At 47.8% G+C, this 21,000-nt stretch overlaps 1 protein-coding gene across 1 annotated transcript in view; it reads left to right on the top strand.

The window, feature by feature from the left end:
* The first annotated feature begins 5,036 nt into the window (after positions 1-5,036).
* Positions 5,037-21,000, top strand: part of Pitpnc1 (phosphatidylinositol transfer protein cytoplasmic 1) — a 276,715-nt gene continuing 260,751 nt past the window's right edge. Inside the window, exon 1 of the mRNA XM_075990302.1 lies at positions 5,037-5,924. Coding sequence (XP_075846417.1) covers positions 5,877-5,924 — 48 coding nt within the window. The 5' untranslated portion in view covers positions 5,037-5,876. The remainder of the gene's footprint in view (positions 5,925-21,000) is intronic.

The following is a 21,000-nucleotide window of genomic DNA, read 5'->3' on the forward strand; positions in this document are numbered from 1 at the left end:
TCTGTAGATAAGGCTGTCCCCAGAGATTCCCCTGCCTCTGCTGCCCCAGTGATGGGACTAAAGCTGCCGGAATCAAAATTCACAGTACCACTGGATTGGGGTTGTCTTCCCCAAATAATACCCCAGTATATATATATACTTTATATATCTGAAATGAGGGGCCAATGACAAACTGTGCGGTGGTATCCCCTCTTCCCCCCGAGACAGGATTTCTCTGTGTAACAGTTCTAGCTCCTCTGGAACTTGCTCTGTAGACCACGCTGGCCTCGAACTCACAGAGATTCACCTGCCTCTTCCTCCCAAGTACTGGCGTTAGAGGCATGTTTCTCCACTGCCCGGCTGTTCAATGATCTTTTACTATTGTTACTTGTGGATGTTTGCCTGAATGTGTCTAAAAAGCATGTTTGCCCTCCGATGCTGAAAGAGGGTGTTGAATCTCCTGGAACTCCAGGCAGTTGTGAACCTCCCTGTGAGTCCTGGGTATTGAACCTGGGTCCTCTATAGCCCTGTGTTTTTACTAAGAAAGGATTTAGCATTTGCTTAGTGACAAACAAAAAGGAGCACAGGGCCTCAAGTACATGTAAACACACAGTTGTGCTTTATCGTTCTTCTCAGTTGTGGGAACCAAGCAATTCCTATTTTAATAAAACAAAGATGAAGCAGGGCAGTGGTAGCGCACACACCCTTACTCCTGCTGTGAGTTCAAGGCCAGCTTGGCCCCATCTTGGGGGCGGGGAGGGAGGGGGGAAAGATTTCTTCAACTGAAAATATTTAAATGATTTGGGGTAGGATCATAGCTCAGTGATAAAGCACTTTTTCTTGTAAGGCCTGGGATTCAGTCCTTAGCACCGAAGAAAAAAATGTGAATAAACAGATCAGAGAGGGGCTGGAAGATAGGAAAGTTAGTCAAGTGATTTTTTCCCTAGTCTGTGTCTGCTTGCCTTACTCTCCTTTCCAGAACCGTGAGACACGGGCAATACTCCTAGTGTCATGTTCGCACGTGTACTCTTGACTTCCTGCCACTACTGCTCTGTGAGTCTTTCTCCACGAGGCGGTTCTGCCTACCTTTGCCGTAGGACAAATATGAAAGCCAGACCCATTAATTTTAACTGCCTCTGTCAAGTTAGGAAAGCTCCCAGGATTAGGAGTCGTAGTTAGTTATTCCAGATAAGAGATTTGAGAAGCATTAGTCCCCTGCTGATTCTAAGGAGAAAATATTCGAGAAAGAACAGAATTTCCGGGGGGAAATTACAGCTGTTGCATGCGTGACTGACAAAATGAAATTAAAACCCGCCAAAGGAGGGGGCTGGCTCAGTGGTTAAGAGCACTGGCTGCTCTTCCAGAGGTCCTGAGTTCAATTCCCAGCAATCACATGGTGGCTCACAACCATCTGTAATGAGATCTGGTGCCCTTCTCTGGCGTGTGGGCATACATGGAGGCAGAATGTTGTATACATAATAAATAAATAAATTAAAAAAAACCCGCCAGCCGGGCAGTGGTGGCGCACGCCTTTAATCCCAGCACTTGGGAGGCAGAGGCAGGTGGATCTCTGTGAGTTCGAGACCAGCCTGGTCTTCAAGAGCTAGTTCCAGGACAGGCTCCAAAACCACAGAGAAACCCTGTCTCAAAAAAAAAAAACCCGCCAAAGGAATCAATATAACGAGAGAAGGGAGCCTGCAAGCTGCATAATTTCAGTAGAGTCCGGCACTGTCCTGTGATCCAGCGAGAGAGCATCCTCACCATCCTTGCCTCGAGGAGAACCATTGGACCTCAGGCATTCAAACGCTGATCTGAGACCAGGCTGAATGGCTCCCAACATGAACTGGCGTCTTCTAGAAGAGCAGCAAGTGTTCTTAACAGCTGAGCCATCTGTCCAGCCCATAAGGCCTGGTTTTTCTTTTTAAAATTATTTTCTTCCTTCAACCCTTTCTTCTCACTGTAGAGCAAGAAGAATAGAAGGCCCCAGGACTTTGAGCATGAGTTCTCTTACTGAACTACATTCCTCGTACCCCACCCCCTAGTTCTATTTGGACAAGCTGAAAGTCAGTCTCAATCAAGCTCAGAACTGCTAGACATTGGCATATGCTCGATGAATCTCACCCTGATTCCTTATCACCCCCATCCCAACACAGCCAAATGCTGGATGGTTGGCACATTTAATCACTGAAACCAAGAATGCCGTTAAATGCCTTCAGTGACCCCCCACCATGAAGTGTCATCGGTCTCAAGTCAGCACATATGATATCTTTACATCCTTTGTGCCCCACACGCATTTTTAAATGTGATGACCGATAACTGATGATTTTCCATCCTTAATGGACAACCTTCTTACCAACCGTTACCATGGCTTCATTGGCTTAAGAGAAACAAAGGTATGGCCAAGCATGGTGGCACATGTCTTCACTCCCAGCACTCAGGAGGCAGAAGCAGGTGGATCTCTGCGTTCAAGGTCATTCTGACCTACAGAACAAATTCCAGAACAGGCAGGGCTACGGAGATAACCCTGTCCCAAAAACAAAAACAAAAACGGTACAGTTCTTGTCACGCGTTTGCTGGTGAAGGCAGGGCTTGAAACATTTGCAAGCACTCACCACCTTTGACCAGTAGATGGCGCTCTCCTCCTCTAGACCAAATGAGTTATGAATGAACTCTTCCTAACCCCAGAACAAGAGCCATAGTAATGAATACTAGCCAACCCCAATTCCTGCTCAGATCGTTTATATTCCTCCTCTCTTTTTCATTCCCTCTCTAGTCCATATGTTCCCATATGTTTTCTGTAGTATTATGTTGATACAGTCACCTCTCTTATTGTGTCCCAACCAATTCAGCATATTGCCATCCGCATCGCTTTCCATAACACACAGATAGACAATGCTTGCCTTTAAAATGATGTCGCAAGGGTTAAGACGGCATGGAGGATTCTCTGAGAAGACAAGGGGATGAGCAGAAGGATCGAGCAGAAGGTGGAGGTCTTCTGCAGCCATAAGGGTTAGGAAATACTAGTGGGCTGACATGGGAGAGACAGCCTCAGAGCCTGCTGCCTTCACCAAAAGGCTTTTAAGGTGCTAGCTAGCATTAGAGCTGTGCTCACACAGTGTTAATGTGACGGCAATAAAGAAGCTGATTGGGAGGGAAAAGAGAGTCCGTTGGGAAGTCACCTTGCAACAGGAGGTGGGAGGGAACAGACTGCCAGCAGTGCCTGGGGGGGGGGAGGGCGGGGCGGAGAGGGCAGGGCAGTTTCTTTGCCTGTTGATGCACCCTCCACCCAGATCAAAAATGCACAGAAACACTACTGTACTGAGCACGTGAAGATGTTTCTCTGTCGTTATTCACTGTATAGCAGCTCCTTACATTGTGTTAGACAATATAAGCAGTCTAGAGGTGATTTAAAACACATGGGAGGATCTGTGTGGGACCTGCCCCTGCATAGGGGATGAAGAGCTACTCCACTAAGAGAAAAAAGAAAAAACAGCGGGGATTACTTTTTCTTTGTCGCCCCCTTCCATAGTGTTATTATCCAACACTACAGTGTCAGATTTAAATTCTCTACCCCTCTATCTCAAAGGGCAGTAGTGGCGCATGCCTTTAATTCCAGCACTTGGGAGGCAGAGGCAGGCGGATCTCTGAGTTCTGAAGCCAGCCTGGCCTACAGAGTTCCAGGATAGCCAGGACTACACAGAGAAACTTAGTCCTAAAAAACAGAAACAAATTCCCCACCTTAAGGAATTTGGTTTAGCTTTAATTAGCTGCTGTAAATGTTTCTGAACCAACTTTGGGAAACATTTATATCAATAAAGCATTTATCTAGAAAATAGGTTTTTTTGTTTTGTTTTTACCAAAATATAAGTTAGATTTAGGGTGTCATTTTCCTAGCTGGCTGGATCACATTCCCTGAAATCTAAACTCAGTTGGGCCATCTGGACAACTTTAGCCACAGCCCATCCCCATTACATTGCTTTATGATTTATTGATTATAATTTAAAATACTGTATCATTGAGGTCTGCATAATCTGCATTGCCCAATATAAGCCCTTTGAGTAGATGTGGGTCATCAGAGCTCACAAGCACACACACACACACATCTATGTATATTTATTTGAGAACCAGTGATGCTTACAGATTATTCTCGTATAAGCAGTGGATGCATTTCTTTTTCATTTTTAGAAAAAACAAGCTAAAAAAAACCGAATACCAGACAAATGAAAACCAGACTTCAGCAGTTACATGCTGCTTCCTGAGTAACTAAAGAATGTGCTTCTCGTGGTTAAAACGAGAGATCTGTTTAATATGGATGAAATACCAACACCCCAGGCATTTTTATTGACGTTTCACTGTGACTTTTTGAACTTAGAAGTGCTGACACGAAAACCTATTCTTCCTGCTCTGAGAATCCTGCAATAGGATTGCAGAGCCAGGGCGTAAGAGGTAACAAGTGATGACAGGGAGTGTCTGTCTGTCTGTCTGTCTGTCTGTCTCTCTCTCTCTGTCTGTCTCTCTCTGTCTCTCTCTCTCTCTCTCTCTCTCTCTCTCTCTCTCTCTCTCTCTCTCTCTGTGTGTGTGTGTGTGTGTGTGTGTGTGTACTTTGTTGTTACCCACACCGCTGCAGGATTCCGTCTCGAGAGCATGTTAGAAAACACATTCTCAAAATCATCACTTTTCTTGCTCAGGCCTTGCTTACCCTATCAGAGAGAAAAATGCTCGCAGTGGGCTTTTGTAAAGACCCCCGCCCCCAAAGTCAAGGGGGTCTTTGGAAACAGAGCGTTTTCAGAGCGTCGAAGTAGAGAACCCTGTGGTAGCCCAGGTACATTAGAAAACAGATCTCAGTATTTTAAGAGTCCAGGATAACCCCTCTTTGAGATCCTCGTCGGCGCTCGCTGCTATGGGTTCCGGGACAGCCTTGGCGGCGTCTGGCAGAAGACGGGGAGAGACATGCTGTTTTGTTTAAATCCTCCACATTCTTTGCCGTTTCCCCATTGGCCGGATGGGGCTACCCTCCCCGCCGCGGCCGCTGCTGATGTCAGCCTGGTCGCTCTCGCTCCTCCCGCACCCACCTCCCGGCCCCAGGCACACTGCAGCTCGGCGCGGTCTCTCCAGACGCGGCGAGGTAGCTGCAAACTCACTGGCACTCACGGCGCTCGCAGAGCCGAGGGACTCGGGGGAGGGGACGCGCGCAAGGCGCTGGCAGCCACCCTCCGAGCTTGGAGACACCCGGGGCCCAGAACAGGGGAGAGCCCTGGCGGCGGCGGCTTCCCTTTTCTCTCCCAGCTGAGCTCTGGAGAGACTCGGGGACTGGCCCTAAAAAAGAGCAGGAAATCTTGTTTACCGCCCGGGGAGAGGAGACCAGCGAGCCTTTGTTTGGAAAGTCAGCATCGCCGGTTCCTGAGGCAATGTGTTCCTGGTGACATTAGCCCAGGGTAGACTGGTCGAAGGAAAAGGGGGCTCGCAAGGTTCAGCTTTGCTTTCGGACGAGGATCGAGAGGGTGACTTTTGTGCATTTGTTTGAATTTGTGGAAATCTTTTTTCCCCTCCCTCTTGCCTCTCTTGCCCGCTGCCGGGCATGTCCTGATCTGGTGGCCGCGCCTACCAGCCCGGGGCTACCGATTCGAGCTGTCTCCCGCGGGTCTCCCTCCCCTCAATCCCTGACTTTGCAATACCGGGAGGGCTGATCTCCGCGAGGAAGGAGGCGGGGGAGTCACAGACACCGGGACTCGAAGCTTGACATGTTCCAGGGCGGACCGGAGGCAGCCAGGAGCTGAGCGCACCGCCGGGGCTGCTTCGCTCGCCGGCTCCCAGTGCCCTTGCCTTCCGCTGGGCGCCAACCTTGCTCATCTGTTGGGACGCCCCCTTCTTCCCCGCGGTCCGCGGCCGGCAGGACCATGCTGCTGAAGGAGTACCGAATCTGCATGCCGCTCACAGTGGACGAGGTAGGCACTGCGCCGGGCCTCGCCGGCCCGCCCCTGGTCTCCAGCCGCCGCCACTCGGCCAGCGGGTCCACTGCGTGCGGCTGGAAAACCCGGGTGCTACCCTGGCGCCCAAACCTGGAGGCTGGAGGGGAGGAGGCAGGTATTTGCCGTTCCCACTCATCACCCCGGCCGGGGGAAGGTGGCGTGGGGGTGGGGCGGGAGAGTCAAGGTGGGCTCTTCAGGGACGTCTGGAATCAGATTACTAGGGACCACAATGCGTCACTGGGAGCCGCTGCGCCCCCTCCCTCCAATTAAGCAAATGCACTGAGTCCAACAAGAGCCCTAGCATGCTTTGCAGCCAGGGTGTCGAGGGTACCCCGCCGTGGAGGTATGCACTGTACCCATACACCCCTTTGCCAAGGTGGGCTTGCAGAGACAAATCCCGCGCGGGTGGGATCTGCAGACCAGAGTCCCGCCCGGAGTCACGTCGGAGGCCTTGAGGGGTCAGTTTAGACCCCCCGACTTCTCCTTGTCGCCTCCGGTCTGGGCGCTGGCTTCTGCCCAGCCGGAGCATCCAGGCCCCCTCCGGTACCTGACTAGTCTTTTGCTGACCGCCTGGCTCGGAAACTTTCTGCGTGTCTCGTTCCTTCCACGGCGGAGAGCGTGGTCTGTGGAAGAGTCCCAGTGGTGGGGCCTGCGGCGTGGCCACCGGAGGGCGCTCCAGCACGCCGGGCCAGGCTCTGGGTGTCGGAGCTGCAGGGTGGGGGGCTCCTTGCTTAAGGGTTCGGCCTCCATGCGCAGGTCAGCTTGCCTTCTCCCGACCCCCACCCCCACCCCTCCCCAACAGCGATCTCCGCCATTCAGGAAACGGTGACTCAGTAAGGGTCACTCTGGCCCGGGCTTCCCTTTCGTTCCCCTTTCTCCTCTCCACTATTTGGATATTTCACAAGTGCTTTGCGTCTGTCCAGGGACTCAACAGCGAGAACATGAAGCCAATCAAGGCAATTTGAAATAGACTCGTGTGGTTTGGTGTGGCAACAAATGAAGTCAGCGATCCGCAACGTATTTGTATTTAAAACCGGTGCATTTAATCTATCAGACATGTGATCCACTCACTACTTTGTTAAAGGGCCCTGTGCTTTTGTGTTATTCAAGCTATGGCTGACTCCTGGAGGGGGGCCAGCAATCTTCCTTTGGCATCTGGCTCTAGTGTTAAGGTGAGACCCTAGGACAATCCAAGACAAGATCAAAGTAGCCTGAAGTTTACAAAACGACACTCGACACTGGCTGCCAAAGATTAGGAGGGAGAGCTCAGCCATGTCCCCGCCCCCCACCCACACAGCCTTATCAACAAGCTTGGAGTGCATACGTTTTTTAGGGGTGGCAGCGTTTTGAGCTGGGTTTTTAACGGTGGAAGCCGGGTGATTAGGTGCTTTTAACCCTTAATAATGGAGTAGCAGCGTACAGCTTTGTGAAGACTGAAGAAAGGCAAATGAATGGGATTGAACACACACACACACACACACACACACACACACACACACACACACACACACGCCATCACTCTCCCTGGTGCTGACGCTGCCTTCCCCTTCAGGGTCTGATAAACAGGACTTGGGCAACTTGGAGGTGGTTGTGTGCTTCCATTCAGTCCCCTGGTGGAGATGACTGTGGAATTGTGGGTCCTCCCACAATGAGATTTCATGAAATATTCAAAGACTGTCAGAGATAATGAAGAAAAGATCCAGTTCTAGAATCTTCTTTCTTTCTTTCTTCCCTCCTTCCCTCCTTCCCTCCCTCCCTCCTTTCTATCTCTTTCTTTCTTTCTTTCTTTCTTTCTTTCTTTCTTTCTTTCTTTCTTTCTTTCTATTTAGACAGTGTCTGTGTAGTCCTGGAACTCATTATCTAGACCAGACTGGCCTCAAACTCCCAGAGATCTGCACTGGTTGGGATTAAAGATGTATGTCACCCCACCCAGCCTTTCTTTCCCCACTAACTACAGCTCTTTATCTTGGTTGGTATTCTTCTCGTGTTTCCTTAAGCACACAGGCAAAGCATCCCCCCCCCCCCCCCCCGCATTTGTTAGTATTCAGTGGAGCAGCTAGGACTGAGTGGCACAGGTGGATGGTCCTTCTTTCCTCCTTTTCTTGAGATAGTGTTTCTTTGTAGATTTGACTAGCCTCAAGACTCAGGTCCACCAGACTCAGCCTCCCAAGTGCACTGTCACACCTGGCTAGGAAGCTCTCTCTTAATTGGCCAAGTAAGCTAGACTTTACCAGTAGGATAATTATAAATTATTTAATGTTTAACTCAGACTAAAATAAATATGACTCCATTTCTATGAGGTCATATTTTGATTTTGAACTTTTATTCTTATTCTCTTTGTATTACTAGGGATTGAACACGACCTTGAACATGGCGGGTTGGGGTCCTGCCTCTGAGGTTGCGTTGTGGAATTGTTCTCTATTTCATCAGAGATGCAAATGGGGGCAGTTTAGATAGGAAGCCTCAAAAGGAAAGAATTCAGATTAGCCAAATCATCTGATGGGTAAGAAAAGTAGACTTAGCTGGCCACGTGTCAGACACTCAGAGTCCAAACTGGTGGAGCACCCCGTAGTCTCTGCCATCCTGGGGTGCTTGCTGGCCTTAACGCTCAGCACTCTGGAGGACCTTGAGTATCTGGGTGCAGAAGATGGTAGCTGAACTTTTGCTTCAACTTCCGGCTCGTATGAACTTGACGCCCGTGTGACCCTTCTGCTGCTCGTTCCTGATTAACTTTAGCTGTGAATTAGTAGCACTGGCTGGGGTTTGGCCAAGGAAGCAAATGCCTGGGTTTTGGAGAGTCAGTGTCTGGTCTTTGTCCCCTCTCCTTATCCTCTGACCCTACTTGACCTCTGACTGCTTGGTGGAGAGTTCGGGGTTACCAGGTAGAGGTGTGGTGGCTGGTGTTAGTAATGCCAGCACTCGGGAGGTGGAGTCCAGAGCCTGGAGGGATGTGGGAGAGTTCAGAGTCATCTTCAGCTGTGTAGTAAGCTTGAAGTCAGTGATGAGACTGTCCCCGGCACCCCCCAAAACGTTTCAACGTTGTTGTTGCCGGCCGCGGCACTAGTTAATGGCAGATTGAGGAGGAACACGTTGGTAATGCCATTGTTTGTTTTCCCTTACGCTGCTCTTTGCAGTGTTTAAGCCAGGGAAAGGAAAATCATTTCTTGAAAACATAAAGTCAGCACTATCCTCGAAATAAAAATCCGGGGGCCTTTGAAATGTTACAGAGAGTATTGACTTCTGCTCGCCGGCCAGTCTTGTTTTAACACATAAAATGTTCCGCGGTTCCAGGAAAGAGAACGGCTCCGAGAGACTGAGAAAACAAAGCTGAGCCCCAGTCTAGAGCAGGGTTAATGGTGCGTTTGTGTGTATTTCAGTGAAAGAAGGCTGGCCGCGCAAGGTTGAAAGCCTGGGCTTGTCCCCAGTGTTACGCACGCTCTCTCTCTCTCTCTCTCTCTCTCTCTCTCTCTCTCTCTCTCTCTCACACACACACACACACACACACACACACACGGGGGAGGGGGTTCAGAATAAGGAATTTAAGAAGCAAAATTCCATGGATTAGTGGTGATTGTGTGTGTTCCTGTACACTTGTTGAAGTCAGAGGACAGAGGACAACCTTGGGTGTCCTTCCTCAGACCTCAGATCATTTTTTTTCTTCTTCTAGATAATAAGGCCTTTCACTGGTTTGGAATGGCCTGCCAAGTCAGCTAGGCTGGCTGGCCAGAGAGCCCCAGGGATCTGCCTGTTTCTGCCTCCCAGTGTTGTTTTTTGTTTTGGAACTCACTTGGGTGCAGGCTGGCCTTGAACTCACCGAGGTCCTGCCTCTGCCCCCTCACCAGCACTGCTGGGTGCCTCCCCAGTGCTGTGAGTCCCGTTGCTTTCCTCTTCCTCTTCCTCTTCTCCCAGTCCCACCTCTCCCCACCCCTCCACAAGTATGTGGTGTGGGAGATTGGACTCAGCACTTAACCACAGTTCTGACGGAACTCTCTCTTGCATGCGCTCCATGCATGGTCAAAAAAAATACTTTTATTTATTTGTATACGTGTATGCTCGCCATGTGGAGGTCAGGATAACTTGTAGGAGAAACGTCTCATCTTATCCCAAGTGGGTCCCCCGGGATAGAGTTCAGGTTACCAGATCTGGTGACAAAATATCTTTACTGGATGAGACATTCCATAGCCCATTATGGGTTAAATTTAATTAAAAAAAAACCAACAAAACAAAATAACCACCCAAGAACAGCCAGACAAAAAGCTTCACTGGTGTTAAATACAGCCGGTATTTAATAACATAAGCCTGGTAGGGAGTTACTGACTCAGGGTTGGGGCTGGGCCTGACAGCCCTGTAATGATGAAGCTGCTGTCTTCCTCTGAATCATCTAGATTGTGGAAATTCAGACTTGGAAGCGCTATGTATTAGCGGTGTCTGTAGCCACGCTGTTGTTTCCCAGAGGACTCCAGGCCTATAGGAGGAGGGCTCATCCAGCCTGTCTCATAGCTAAAGTGGCGGCTGGGTTGGAACAGGGCCTCTGATATCTGGTATGAACTTTTTTCATTGGAGGCTGTAGGCTGCGGTTTCTCTCTGGGTAATCCCTGTTGCTAGAAGATGTTCTCCCCAAGCCCCATGTAGCCATATAGCATGTATACGGGGTGTTTCCTAGTTGAAGGCAGCTTGGAGACTCAGACCCTGTGTCTACCCGGGAGACACAGAAGTATAGTCCCTGTTAGAAACTACAGAAGTGTGTCTAGGATGGAAGAGTGTTGGCTTAGCGTTCTTGAGCACTATGATAAGTCTGTAGACCTAAAAATCAACAAACATATGAAAATTATTACCTGGGTGTGATGGTGCATGCCTCTGGTTCTAGCAACAGGGCAACTAAGATGGGAGAATTAAGAGCTCCAGGCCATGAACCCGAGAGATGGCTCAGCAGTTAAGAGCACCCATTGCTCTTCTAGAGGACTGGGGTTTCATTCCCAGCACCCACATGGTTTCTCACAACCATCTATAACTCCAATACCATGGGATCCAGTACCTTCCTCTGACCTCCGAGGGCACCAGACACACACGCCACATGATACATACATGCGGCAGAAAAACCTCCATACACATAAAATAAAAAACGGTTCAAAGTCAGTCTGTGCTGTCTGCTGAGACTCTGTCTAAATAAATAAGTAAGCAAATAAGGAGACCTAAGCCCATCCTAAGAGAATGCAAGGTAGGAATCTTAGCTTTTGTTTTTAAAATAAAACATAAAACTACTTTTCTTTTTTAAAAAAATATATCCTGACTGCCCTCCCAAATGTGCAGGTAGGCGTTTATTTATGGTCTTTAGGGATTCGCTGCACCATGAAGAAAAACAGAAACCTCTCATCTCTTCTTCAAGGAAAGAGGCAAAAAGAAAACAGAAGGATGTTACTTTGTGCTCTGCTCTGGGGGACAGCCAGCCCTCTACTACCCAGGATCCCTGGGCCCCAGGAGAGCTCCTTTACTGCTGTTTCTGAGAACAGACTCGGGAGCTGGGTGTGCTCCCCCTCCCCCAGGAGGGAGATGGAGATGCTAGGGTGCAGGTCCGCTGCTCCTCTCTCCTCCTCTCTCCTCCTCTCTCCTCCTCTCTCTCCCCTCTCTCCTCCTCTCTCCTCCTCTCTCCTCCCTCTCTCCTCCTCTCCTCCCTCTCCATTGGAAATTGTGACCTAGTGCCTCTGCAAGCCCCCTGCAGGCCTTCCAGAAGAAAAGGCTGATACTGTCATCTGCCTTGTGTGCCGTACGCGGTGGTACCCTTGACTGTGAAGGCTAAAGGCTCCTCAGAGTGTGGAAAACGTTTTCTTTTTTTAATCTCTTGTTTTAATTTTTTCCGACTGCTCCTAGTTTGAGAGGAACCAAGGCTAGGACCGTGAGTTTGATTTCTGAGTGAGCTTCCTTTGCCTGTGTCCTCACAGACAGCGGACAGTGTTTCCAAAGCCACCCTGCTATCGTGCAGAGCTGCAGTCTTGCCCCTGAGTGGCGTGGAGGGCTAATGGCTAAGTGCAGGTTCTCACACTAATGGAGTAGACAAGGAGCAGATGCAGGCCTGCTGGGGGATCGGACGGGAAGTTGACTCTGTGCGGGAAGGGCCACTGCACCTCCCCAGTCACTTAAGGGGACACCTGTCATGGAGAACAGATGCTGGACCGTGAAGGAATAAAAATGCACGCTGTTCTTAGCACAGCGGAGTTGAATGTGGTAGTTTAGTTATCTGCTATCACATCTGAGAAAGAGAGAGAGTGAGATCATCTCTGCTGGTGGGCAGACATTGGTGTTGGGGTCTCAAACCCAGGGTCTTAGACATACTTCTTAAAATTCTTTTTTTCCCTTAAAAAAAGATTATTTTCATTTTATTTGTTTGAATGTTTCCCTGCCTGCATGTATGTGTAACGCATGAATGAAGTGACCATGGAGGCCAGGAGAGAGTGTTGGGTGCCCTGGAGCTAGTATGGTAGGTGGGTGTGATACGTTCTGTGGGTGCCTGGGCCAAAGCTGGGGTCCCTTCACCTTTGAGCATCCCTCCAGCCCCAACCCTAAAAGTCTCAGAGTCTGTGCATCGGATTATACTAACTGATGTTCACGGAATAGCGGGTGTGCTTATTTCAGAGACTATTATTTCCAGACAATGGAAAATTACTTTGTGTGTGTGTGTGTGTGTGTGTGTGTGTGTGTGTGGTGTTGGGGTTGGGTGTGTAGGGAGTTGGAATCTGGGATCCTGCTCGTGCTATGTGGGCACTGAGACAGAACCTCAGGGATCTTTGTTTTGTTTTGTTTTGAGGCAGGGTTTCTCTCCATTGCCCTGGATATCCTGGAAGTCACTATGAGGCCAAGCTGGCCTCGAACGCACAGAGATCTGCCGTATATCGCCATGACCACTTATCCTCAAATTTTTAAGTGTGTGAGTATGTGTGTGTGTGAGTGTGTGTATACACAGCGTCAAGTCATCAACATTTTGTTCGTTTAGTTTTGAGACCTAAGGTATTAGTATGGAGCTTAACTGGCTTGGAACTCACTATGTAGATCGCCTGACAGTGTGTTTTTCAGTAGCAATCGTCATGGAAAAGTACATCCAGACTGCAGGATGAGAGTGAAGGCTGGGTCCCCTGACTGGCAGGCCTGGATGTTGTCCTGTTGTCTGTTGGCTAAGGTCTGGATAGTTTAGGCAACTCTGAAAACCTTTCTGAAAAGTAGAAAACATTTCTAACCCCCTCTTGGGGTAAAAAGACCAAGATATGAGATAGTGAGGAATCAGGAAGGCTGTGAGTATGATCCATTCTGCCCCACGAGAGAGGAAAAGGCAAATTCTAAATTACTCCTCCTAGAAATTGGGAATTTTGTGGGATTCCCAGTGGAGTTTTTTGTTTTTTTTTTGTTTTGTTTTGTTTTGTTTTTTGGTGGGGTGGGTAGGCTGTTAGGCAGATGAAGCTCACATGGTTGTGACAAAATAAAGTTCCTTGCTGGTGGAGAATTAAGGCCCCACTTCTTCCTGGCTGTCAACTAAAGATTGGTTTCTAGAGGCCACTTCCTATTTCCTGCCATATCATCCTTTTACTGACATGGCACTTGGTTTTTTCAAAGCCAATGGAGTGTCTGCTGCAAGTTTTAATCTCTTGACTTTGTCATCGCTGACTTCTGGGACCCCTTTTCCAAGAGAACCCTCTGGTTGGCCCAGGCCCACCGTGTTCAAGGGCAGAGGATCAAATATAGACAGGGTGGAGCCATTCTGCCTAGCGTGAGGCGACGGGCTGGATTGAGAGCCTCCATTGGAGGAGAGAAGGAGCTGTGGGTTGAATTTGCAGCATTTATGGCTATGAAAAGTTGCAGGTATTTGAACCATAATGAAAGTATTCACTTCGCAGATACATTCTTGGTCTCCTTCTGGGTGCCCAGTGCTTGGGGACAGCGCCATAAGCAAGGCAGACACAATCACTGCCTTTCGGGAGCTCAGGGAACAGAGGACACAGGGGAGGTTCATTAACGGTTTGGAGCTGGTGGTTTTGGACAGGGGATGAAGCTTAATAGCTGAGTACTTGCCTGACATGAATGGGATCCTGCACCAGGGACAGAAGAGGAGCAATCAGATTGCTATGTAAAGTCAAAATCAGTAAAACTTTTTTCTTTTGGGTATTTCAAGACAGGGTTTCTCGGTGTAGCTTTTGGAGCCCATCCTGGAACTCACACTGTAGACCAGACTGGCCTCAAACTCTGGTTGCCTCTGCTTCTTGAATGCTGGAATCAAAGGTGTGCATCACCGCTGCCCGGCTCCATAAAGCTTTTTAAACATGGTTCAAGGGATGGCCTCAGGAGGTGGCTCTGTGGGTGAAAGCACTTGTCGCCCGAGCATGAGGACCCGAGTTTGAATCTCAGTCACCCACATAGAAGCTGGAAACAGGCAACGTGTCTGGAGGCAGCCGGGAGACTTTCTGAAGTTCTCAGGCCAGCTCGTTCAATCCATGCAGCAGGAGAACAACAGAAGTTCCCTGTCTCAAGGGGGAAAGGTGAGATTTGTCCTGGGTTTATCCTCAGAACTGAATGTTTACATTGTGGCAGGTGTGCACCAGAGCTCACAGTAACACACACAAGACAACGCGCATGTGAGCACACACACACACACTCACACACACACACACACAAATTGAAGAGGCGCATAGAGTTATTTGAACACCAGCTTCAGAGAACTCCGCCAGCAGAAAGGTCTGAGCTAGAAATTATGAGTAAATTGAAAAGTTGTGGTCCCCGTAAGTTGCGGTCCCTGTTCTCGAGGAAATAAATGCCTGTAGCTGTTTGGATCTAGACAACTCTGCAGAAAAATCATGTCATCTTCTGAGACAGTGTGAGGAAAAAAACGTGTGTGCCAGATTTGAACCAAATGGCTGTGATGTAGGTCAGAATTAGGAAGGGAAACACATTTATTGCTGAAAAGTGGACCTAGGGCCAGCCTCAGGGATGCAGGATGCTGCAGGTCACTGTGGTCCTAGTTCATAAGGACCACCCTGGTCAGCCCCTCTCAGGGGATGGAGGCACCTCAGAGCTTCAGGCAGAGTTAACCCAGTATCGCTGCTCTTGAGGAGTTGTTTTCACAGAGAGCCAGTTCTTGGTGATGGTAATGTCTGCCAGCGGTGTTCAAGACATCTGGGCTCCTTGGCCATTTAAACTGTGCCTCAGTCACTTCTGTCTAGATGGCAGAACCTCCTGGGCTAGGCAGGGCACACTGCTCAGAATGCATGTGGTTGCAGGTAGGGGTCGAAGCCCAGGACATTCTGTCTTGGCCTCCGGCGTCGTTATAAATGATGACAAAGGAAGTCTGGGGTCCCCCACCACTTCCTGGCTGCTTGGACAGCGTCATGCAATGCTGTTTGTTGGCTTAGAAATGCTGAAGTCAGAGCTCGCCAAGACTTGAGCAGTGAGGATTAAAGTGACTCATTTTCTATTTCCCAGCACGCTGACAGAAAGAGCCTGCTCTTCAAAATGCCTCTTTAGACAGAGTGGAAGTCAAGTCCTGTGTCTAAACGAGGAGCCAACGGAAGTTCTTATCAGACCGTCAGATTATCTCGTGACTCACTCCACTTCTTAACTTTTTATTACTGACTTATTTGTTTTGACTTAGGATTTCCCTAGACTGGCCTGGAACACTCAGTGGTCCTCTGGCCTTAACCTCCCAAGTGTTGGGGTCACAGGCATGTCTCATCAGGTCCAGGTTTGCGTGTATGTGTGTTGTGTACACAGAGGCCAGAGAAAGACGTTTGTGTCCTTTATCACACTCTACCTTATTCCCTCGAGACAGAGACTCAGTCAATCTGGAACTAGTCTGTCAGCCAGCAAACCCCAATGGTCTCCGTTTCAACACATAGTTCTGCGGTCGCAGGCACACGCTTAGGGCTGGCTCTTTAGATGGGCGCTGGAGATAGAAACCCACGTCTTCAAGCTTGTACAGAAGTTCCCTTTCTCAGGGTGAAAGGTGAGGTTTACCCTGGGTTTATCCTCAGAACTGAATGTTTACATCATGGCAGCTGTGCACCAGAGTTCACACACACACACACACACACACACACACACGAAAATTGAAGAGGCACATAGAGTTATTTGAGTATCAGCTTCAGAGAACTCCACCAGCAGAAAGGTCTAAGCTGGAAATTATGAGTAAGTTGAAAAGTTGTGGTCCCCGTAAGTTGCGTCTTACCTACGGAGCTGTCTCTCTAGCCCTGTTGTTTTTCTTTTCCCCCTTTAAGTTCAACTGAAGCATGACTGTCTACAACTCCAGTTGTTCCCTAGCGCAGAAAAATCATCGGCCCTTTAAGTCCCTCAGCATTCTATCCTAGGGTGGTGTTTCTTTGTCAGACTGAATCATCCTAAGTAAGAGTGGCCAAACAAATGTAATTTGATGACACCCTATAATAATGTTATTTAAGCACTTAATCTAAGTGGCTAATCTCCCAAAATTGCTCCCTGGTTCCAAATTCATTCTCTTTCTCTCTCTCTCTGTCTTTCACTCAAACACACAGAGATATATACATAAAGAGAAGACTCATAGAGAAACACACGTATATCCACACACAGGGACATACATTCACATCTATACAGACGCAGGCATACTCACACAAACACATAGATACATATGCAGACACATACAGATACAGACTTGTATTCACACATGCTTATACACAGACACAGATACACACAAACAGACACAGAAACACAGACACACACTTATGCACACTCACACACACTGCACACAGAGACACATACACATTTAACACAGATACACTCACTCACACGACACCCTCCCCACTCTGGTCTGATTGTATTAGTTATATGAAGGCCTCATTCTGAAGTTTCTAAGTCTGTATTTTTGCACTGGAAAAAAAAACCCTCCTTAATCTTCATGATTTTTTTGTTGGTTTTTCTTTCTTTGTTTCTTGTTTTCTTTCTTTGTTTCTTGTTTTCTTTCTTTGTTTCTTTGTTTCTTTCTTAGGTTTTTCAAGACAGGGTTTCACCTGGTAAAGAGTTGGCACATGCCTTTAATTCTAACACTGGGAGGCAGAGGCGGGCTGAGCTCTGTGAGTTCAAGGCCAGCCTGGTCTACAGAGTGAATTGCAGGACAGTTTAGGTTGTTACACAGAGAAAACCTGTCTTCAAAAACAAAAACAAACAAGGTTGTTACACAGACAGGGTTTCTCCGTGTAACCTTGGCTGATCTGGAACTCGCTCTGTAGACCAGGCTGACCTCGAACTCAGAGATCCACCTGCTTTCTACACCACTGCCCAGCTACCTTAGTTTTTATTTAAAAGAACTGGATCAACTGAAGAGTGGAAAAATAACTATTAATTTAGGTTTTACTGTAACTAAATTCTTTAAATCTTCTCTGGGCTGCTTATCTATCTATCTATCTATCTATCTATCTATCTATCTATCTATCTATCTATCTATCTATCTATCTGAGACAGGGACTCCTAGCTGCCCTGGAGCTCACTACATAGACCAGGCTGGTCTTGAACTCATTGAGATCTTCTTGCCTCTGCTTCCTGAGTGCTGGGTTTAAACGCGTGCACCATCATACCCAAGCCCTTCTCTGGGTCTTACTTGCTGGATTCTTTATATCTCCTGGCATCTGTTTTATTTATAGCAGGCTTTCCCTTTCTCTTCCTTTCATGCAGGGGCAAGCACTCTACCATGGAGCTCCACCCTCAGCCCCGCTTATTCCTTCCCCCCTTTCAGTCTTTAAATGTGTGTGTGTGTGTGTGTGTGTGTGTGTGTGTGTGTGTGTGTTTTTCCCAAGACTGAATTTTGTGCTTTCTATTTGGTGCTTTGAAATTGCGGTCCTCCTGCCTCAGCCACCCTGGTGCTGGCATCTCAGTCTTTGTGCCTGTGCACCTGGCCATTCATTTATTCTGACGATGGCAAAGTGCATGTCCTGCCTTTGGCAAAGGGTTTGTGACTTTGCATGACGTACACAGGCAGCTTATAGATCGTAATACAATTCGTTATTGAATCTCGTACCCACGCTTCCTGGAAAGCCGTGTGTTGGACTGCACAGTCCCTAGAAAGCCCAGGGCTGTACACCCATCCTCTTTTATCTCGGCCATCTCCATTTTCCTTTCTGACATAGGAGTTGTGTAAGCTCTGTCTCCTGGCAGCTCAGCTCACAGTAAGCAACTAGCCAGCTACCCTGTGGCACGAGGACCCGGTGGGGTGTGACTTGGCTGTAGTTTACTTAGTATTTTTATTCCTCCACAGTTACGTACACACATGTAATATATTTTGGTCTTGCTCCACCCTCAACCATTATCTCTCTGCAAGCCCCTTCTCACCAAGTCCCCTCCAGACCCCCTGTGATCCATGGTTTTACCAGGGAATGCCTGCAGGAGCAGGGGTGGGCTTATTTACTCAAATAAGGCCAACTTACCAGTGGCTTCAGGGGACTGTGTCTCCCCTCCCCCAGGCAACCTTTAACCTCCCATCTGCAGGTGAGCACTCACTAGTCTTTTACTCTCAGCTCTTTTATTAAAATTGTTTTTATTGAGCTGTATGTTTTTCTGCACCCCCCAACTTCCTCTCCCTTCCTCCACTACCCTCCCATGGTCCCCATGTGCCCAATTTACTCAGGAGATTTTGTCTTTTTCTATTTCCATGAATGTCTCTCTTAGGGTCCTCTTTGTTGTCTAGGTTCTCTGGGATTATGAATTGTAGGCTGGTTTTTCTTTGCTTTATGTCTAAAAGTCACTTATGAGTGAGTACATGTGATATTTGTCTTTCTGGGTCTGGGTTACCTCACTCAATATGATGTTTTCTAGATCCATCCATTTGCCCGCAAATTTCAAGATGTCATTATTTTTTTCTGTTGTGTAGTGCTCCATTGTGTACATGTACCACGTTTTCCTTATCCATTCTTGGATCAAGCGGCATTTAGGTTATTTCCAGGTTCTGGCTATGATAAACAATGCTGCTATGAACATAGTTGAGCACATGTCCTTGTGGCACGATTGAGCATCCTTTGGATATATACCCAAAAGTGGTATTGCTTCCTAATTTACTGAGAAATCACCACACTGATCTTCAGAGGGGCTGTACCAGCTTGCACTCCCACCAGCAATAGAGGAGTATTCCCTTACTTCACAACCTCTCCAGGGTAAGTTGTCATCAGTGTTTTTGATCTTGACCATTCTTACAGGTGTAAGATGGAATCTCAGAGTCGTTTTGATTTGCATTTCTCTGATGACTAAGGATGTTGAACATTTCCTTAACTATCTTTCAGCCATTTGAAATTCTTCTGTTGAGAATTCTCTGTTTAGATCTGTACCCCATTTTTAACTGGATTATTTGGTGTTTTGATGTCAAATTTCTTGAGTTCTTTATATATTTTGGAGATCATCCCTCTGTCCGATGTGGGGTTGGTGAAGATCTTTTCTCATTCTGTAGGCTGCCATTTTGTCTTATTGACTGTGTCTTTTGCTTTACAGAAGCTTCTCAGTTTCAGGAAGTCCCATTTATTAATTGTTTCAGTGTCTGTGCTACTAGAGTTATATCTAGGAAGTGGTCGCCTGTGCCAATGCGTTCAAGTGTACTTCCCACTTTCTCTTCTATGAGGTTCAGTGTGGTTGGTTTTATGTTGAGGTCTTTGATCCACTTGGACTTGAGTTTTGTGCATTGGAATAGATACTCTCTCAGATCTTTGAACAGTCGTGAGTCTGTGCCATCTACCTGGCTTTTTTTTTTTTGGCTGTTTGTAAGCTAAGCAACACTAGATGGTTCGTGGAGACTATGAAACGATGAATGTTAAATTAAGTTTGATCTGTAAATGTACTCAGGGCCCTGGATCAAATCCGCAATATCACCACCACCACCAAACCCAAACAGCAACCAAAAAGGTTTTGATTTGACTTTGCAAGGCCAGACGGTACCACGTTGCAAGATTTGTTCCCTTGAAAGGGGCGGTGGAGCCGCTTAACATAAGCATTAAGCCGAGCAACTTCTTCTGTATGACTTTAATAATGAATCATATTCCCCTTTGAAAAGAACTTTTGTCATTTGTGATCTAAAAAGAGAACTACCCCTACGCTCCTGGAAATTATCCCTTTTAATGGCAGCAGAAACCTTTGGCTTCCAGAGGCGTCATCTGTAGGACGGGAGCTCGGGAGCTCCTGGGACTTGCCCAAAATTAGTGTCTGGAAATAATGCTGGGGACAGACAGGGCCACGTTGGGCCTCTGCAAACTTCCAGTCATTCGCCTGAAAGTAAGCAGACTGGAAGGTCTGAGGTCTCAGGGATGATCAAAATGTACCGTTCATTGCTGCGTTTTTGCCGCCCCAGAGATTCTGTTTGTTAACGTCTCAGGCTTGCGTTTCCCTCCCTCCAGAATGCAGGTTGAGCCTAGGACCTCACGGTGCTAGGCAGCCACTCTGACAACCTTGACTCACCTCTCCCTCTCTTTCTCTCTCTCTTTCCCTTCTTCCTTTTGTCTTTTTTTTTCATTTTTTTCTCTTTTTTTAACTTTTTGAGACAGGTTTTCTTTGTAGTCCTAGCAGACTGTATAGTCCTGGAACACACTATGTAAGACCAAGTTGGCCTCGAACTCACAGAGATCCGCCTGCCTCTGCCTCCCGAGTGCTGGGATTAAAGGCGTGCACCACCACCGCCCTGCGACAGTTTATAAATCAAACAGGCAAAGTAATAGTCCTCTTACAGAGTCCTACAGCATGTGGACTAAGAAATCCTTCTTTAGAGGGAAGGGTCTAGAAACCACAGCTAGGACCTCACATATTCCAGGGAGGTTCCCTACCACTGAGCGACACTTCTAGCCCCTAGAGTAAAATATTTATTTTTTAAAATAAGGATTTAATTTGTTATTTATTTATGTATATATGTGAGTGTCAATGTGTGGCTATATATGCACTTGAGTGTAGGGCCTGCAGAGGCCAAAAGAGGGTGTTGGAGCCACTGGAGCTGGAATTGGGAGCCAGTCACCTGATGTGGGTGTTGGGAACTAAGCTGCAGTCCCGTGCAAGACTAGCAAGTGCTCTTAACTGCTGA

This window comes from Microtus pennsylvanicus, chromosome 11, assembly GCF_037038515.1.
Source record: "Microtus pennsylvanicus isolate mMicPen1 chromosome 11, mMicPen1.hap1, whole genome shotgun sequence".
NCBI classification, from domain to species: domain Eukaryota; kingdom Metazoa; phylum Chordata; class Mammalia; order Rodentia; family Cricetidae; genus Microtus; species Microtus pennsylvanicus.